Source organism: Aphanomyces astaci, assembly GCF_000520075.1.
Source record: "Aphanomyces astaci strain APO3 unplaced genomic scaffold supercont1.31, whole genome shotgun sequence".
Classification (NCBI taxonomy): Eukaryota; Oomycota; class Saprolegniomycetes; order Saprolegniales; family Verrucalvaceae; genus Aphanomyces; species Aphanomyces astaci.
This window is the reverse complement of record NW_009798294.1, coordinates 26,930-30,026: the sequence shown is the minus strand read 5'-3', so window position 1 is coordinate 30,026 and position 3,097 is coordinate 26,930. Positions and strand designations below refer to the sequence as shown.

Genomic DNA, 3,097 nt, shown 5'->3' with positions numbered 1-3,097 from the left:
CGTGAGCTTGGGTCCCGCTGGCATGTAACGATGATGTTTTGAAATCAAGGAAGGCGGGAATCAGTTTAACTCACCAAGAGGAGTATATATAACGAGTTTTTAGTGCTAAAAAACGCCAAGAATCTCAAAAATGAAAGGGTGGTTTTATACTTATTGCCATGTGGTTTTTTGTGATATGACGTTTTTTCAGTATGGGGTGATGAGCACTTGGCGACAAGTTGCAAGAAATATCAAGATGGTTTGCAAGTGACCTTGGTATTGCTAGAATGTCTGTAAATTCAGAGATTAACTACTTGAGTGTGCTAACCTGTCCAATTTCTAGGTGGTCCTAAACTTATTGCCAGCACTGTATGTAGCCACAACCATGCCTTCAGTTTTCATATTAAATGTATCACGCCCAGACGTACCGTTGCTGAACAATTCAACGACATAGTCATGTACTTTCTGGATAGTTAACATTATCATAAATTATGACAAAGATTGATGTAAACTTAAACGTTACGTACGTACGTACTATTAATAGTACTTCGAAGTAGTATGTTATCTTGTGGATACTTTTCCTAAAAGCATCGTACCTGGCGGCCAAAAGTTGAAGTCCATACATCACGTTTTGAACAGCGGAATCGAATACAAAGTCGACTTGCGCCAAGCCTCGTCTCCTTCGTGTAGATATACTACGTTCATCCTTGCTTATGTCGCCAACGATGGCTACGTTCGTCATTTCCCGTAGCCTCCAGTTGTTTTACAAGAGAAAATAGAGAAAAACAAACAAATTTGACCTGACATGTAAAGACAGCTGTATTGCAACACTGTCAGCTCATTAGGCAAACATTCATACTCTTCCGAAATATGTGACGAACTGGTTTGGTGACACCTATAAGGATGGCGAGCGAAAGAAGCGAAAATCCTGGCCAGCCGCCGCCATGGCCGCTTGGCAACAATGGGTGGTCAGGGACGGAAGTCATTGTTCCCTTTCAAGGGCTCACTCAAGACGCACAACGTGTTTTACCGCTATCGCGTCGAACGCTTACGCTTGCCCTTGAACCATTGTATGAATCCGATCTTTGCTATCGTCGTTTAATTGATGTATTTTAGGCCAATCAGAGAATTCGACGTCGGATTCGTCGTGACATGGTCTGACTATTTTTGAGTTTCCACGTCAACGAGTAGTACCACTCTACATACAAAAGTCCTCTATTGATGGTAGTGCTACTTATGTCGACTTTTACTGGACGTAGGAAACGGTAAATTAGATTGAAAATCATAGGTAAATTAGATTGAAAATCAACAATCTGGCAGTTATTACTGTATGACACTTTGAATGGAACATAGTTAGCGTGTAAACTCTGATTGGCTCATTTACTTCGAAATTCGATTCTTTTAACGAATCATTGACAACACTTTGATCCGTAAACTTCGATGTCGGATCCCAACTGAACGTACGATGGCCACGATGGAGAAGGAGGTCTTGCTCCAAATGCTTGATAAGTTCCAAGAAGACCCGCAGTTCTGGATCGTCGTCGCGGCGCTCATCTGCATCCCGCTTCTCGTGATTTCGCTCCTCGCAGCTACATCGCTCATTCAAGGCATCGACGAAAGCGACAAGTCCAAGAAAAACCAGTAGCACGCACGCACAATCAACCAACCCCCCCCCTTCCCTTTGTCCCACGCGGCTCCACAAGCTAACAACTACTGCTACCTACTCGTGATCTCTCCACCCACCTCGTGCCAACATTGCCACACACTCCTCATTCAATCGTGTCCTCTTGCGTCTACTTTCTACATCGTCATCTATGCAGACACGGGGTCCTTCACTTGAATCGTCGGGTACGTCGGGTGCACGTCATACTTGATGATCACCGTCGCAGTCTTCTTGTCCTGGATCGACAAGGCGTCCACGCCACCCAATACCACGTTCGTCGTCTGCAAGTTGTCGTGGCGCTGCTTGGTGTACTGATGCAGGTACACGGCGTTCGTGACACACACTTTGACGAGGGCTTTGAGCTCGGGCACGACATGCTCCCTGTTTGGCGTCGCCATCGCCAGCACTTGGTCCACCCGCGTCCGCGCCAGCTTGAAGCACTCGTCCGCCGACTGGTACACCACTTGCACCTGTTTCGATTAGGAGGACTACTAGTATGTTGTAGTAGTAGTACTAGACAGACCTTGTACTGGCTAAAGTCGCAGTTTGTGACGAAATCGTCGTACGAGAGCGGCGCGGGGTACTGCAGCCGCCCGAACGGTTGAAAGCGATGGGCAAATCGAATGCTGGGAGAGCCATACACGGTCGCGTCGGCTGGCAAGAGGTCGTCCAGACGGAGGCCTATAGCGTACTAGACACAACAACATTAGTGTATTTTCCATACAATTGGTCGTCTTGGATTATTCACCATTCTTCACGAGTATATATATATATATATATTCGTTCTTACTCGGGAGCCCAAATATATCGGGAGCTCCAATATATTTGGGCTCCCGAGCAAGAACGAATGAACTTGACAAATGTAGTTGAGAATGTTCTAGCCAATCAAAGTGCACTAATGAGAAATTTCATCCAATCATCGATTAGAATAGTTTGGCCCCACACTTGTTGGCCCAGGCAAATTGTTCGTTCTCTTGAAAATGGTATACCATACATTGAATAAGTTTAAAATCTGCCTCAAATCGATCGATTCTCGACTTACATGCCAAGTCCAAATCATTTCACCGATAATAACAATATGGCCAAACACAAAAACGAGTTGGCGCTTGACTAGCAAAGACAGATCGATAATACAGTATATATATATATTGTCAATAATATATATATATATTATCGATTCGTAAATGGAGAGGGGTGGACAATCGACACACAATCGATCAACCAATCAAAACCCAGAAAACAAATCAAGTAGCCAATCAAACTCTCTCATCAACAATATTGGTGTGTGAATGAAATCAGTGTTAAGGGCGACGACCCAAAACTCCAAATCATATATGGCTCACTGGACAATATATCTAGTTCGGTGCTAGTTCGCGTATTCCGTATCCAATTCTACACAATAAAAAATACCATCGAAATACACGCAATATATATATATATATATATATATAAATA

At 43.9% G+C, this 3,097-nt stretch overlaps 2 protein-coding genes across 2 annotated transcripts; one reads left to right on the top strand and one right to left on the bottom strand.

The window, feature by feature from the left end:
• Positions 1–1,423: 1,423 nt before the first annotated feature.
• H257_10926 (hypothetical protein) lies at positions 1,424–1,800 on the top strand. Its single transcript, XM_009837690.1, has one exon. It carries the CDS (start codon positions 1,445–1,447, stop codon positions 1,622–1,624), a length of 180 nt encoding a protein of 59 aa, XP_009835992.1. The 5' UTR covers positions 1,424–1,444; the 3' UTR covers positions 1,625–1,800.
• On the bottom strand, positions 1,792–2,702 carry H257_10925 (hypothetical protein; the record flags this gene model as incomplete). Its single annotated transcript, XM_009837689.1, has 3 exons — positions 1,792–2,112; positions 2,166–2,333; positions 2,685–2,702. 3 exons carry the CDS (start codon positions 2,700–2,702, stop codon positions 1,792–1,794), a joined length of 507 nt encoding a protein of 168 aa, XP_009835991.1.
• Between the last annotated feature and the right edge of the window lie 395 nt (positions 2,703–3,097).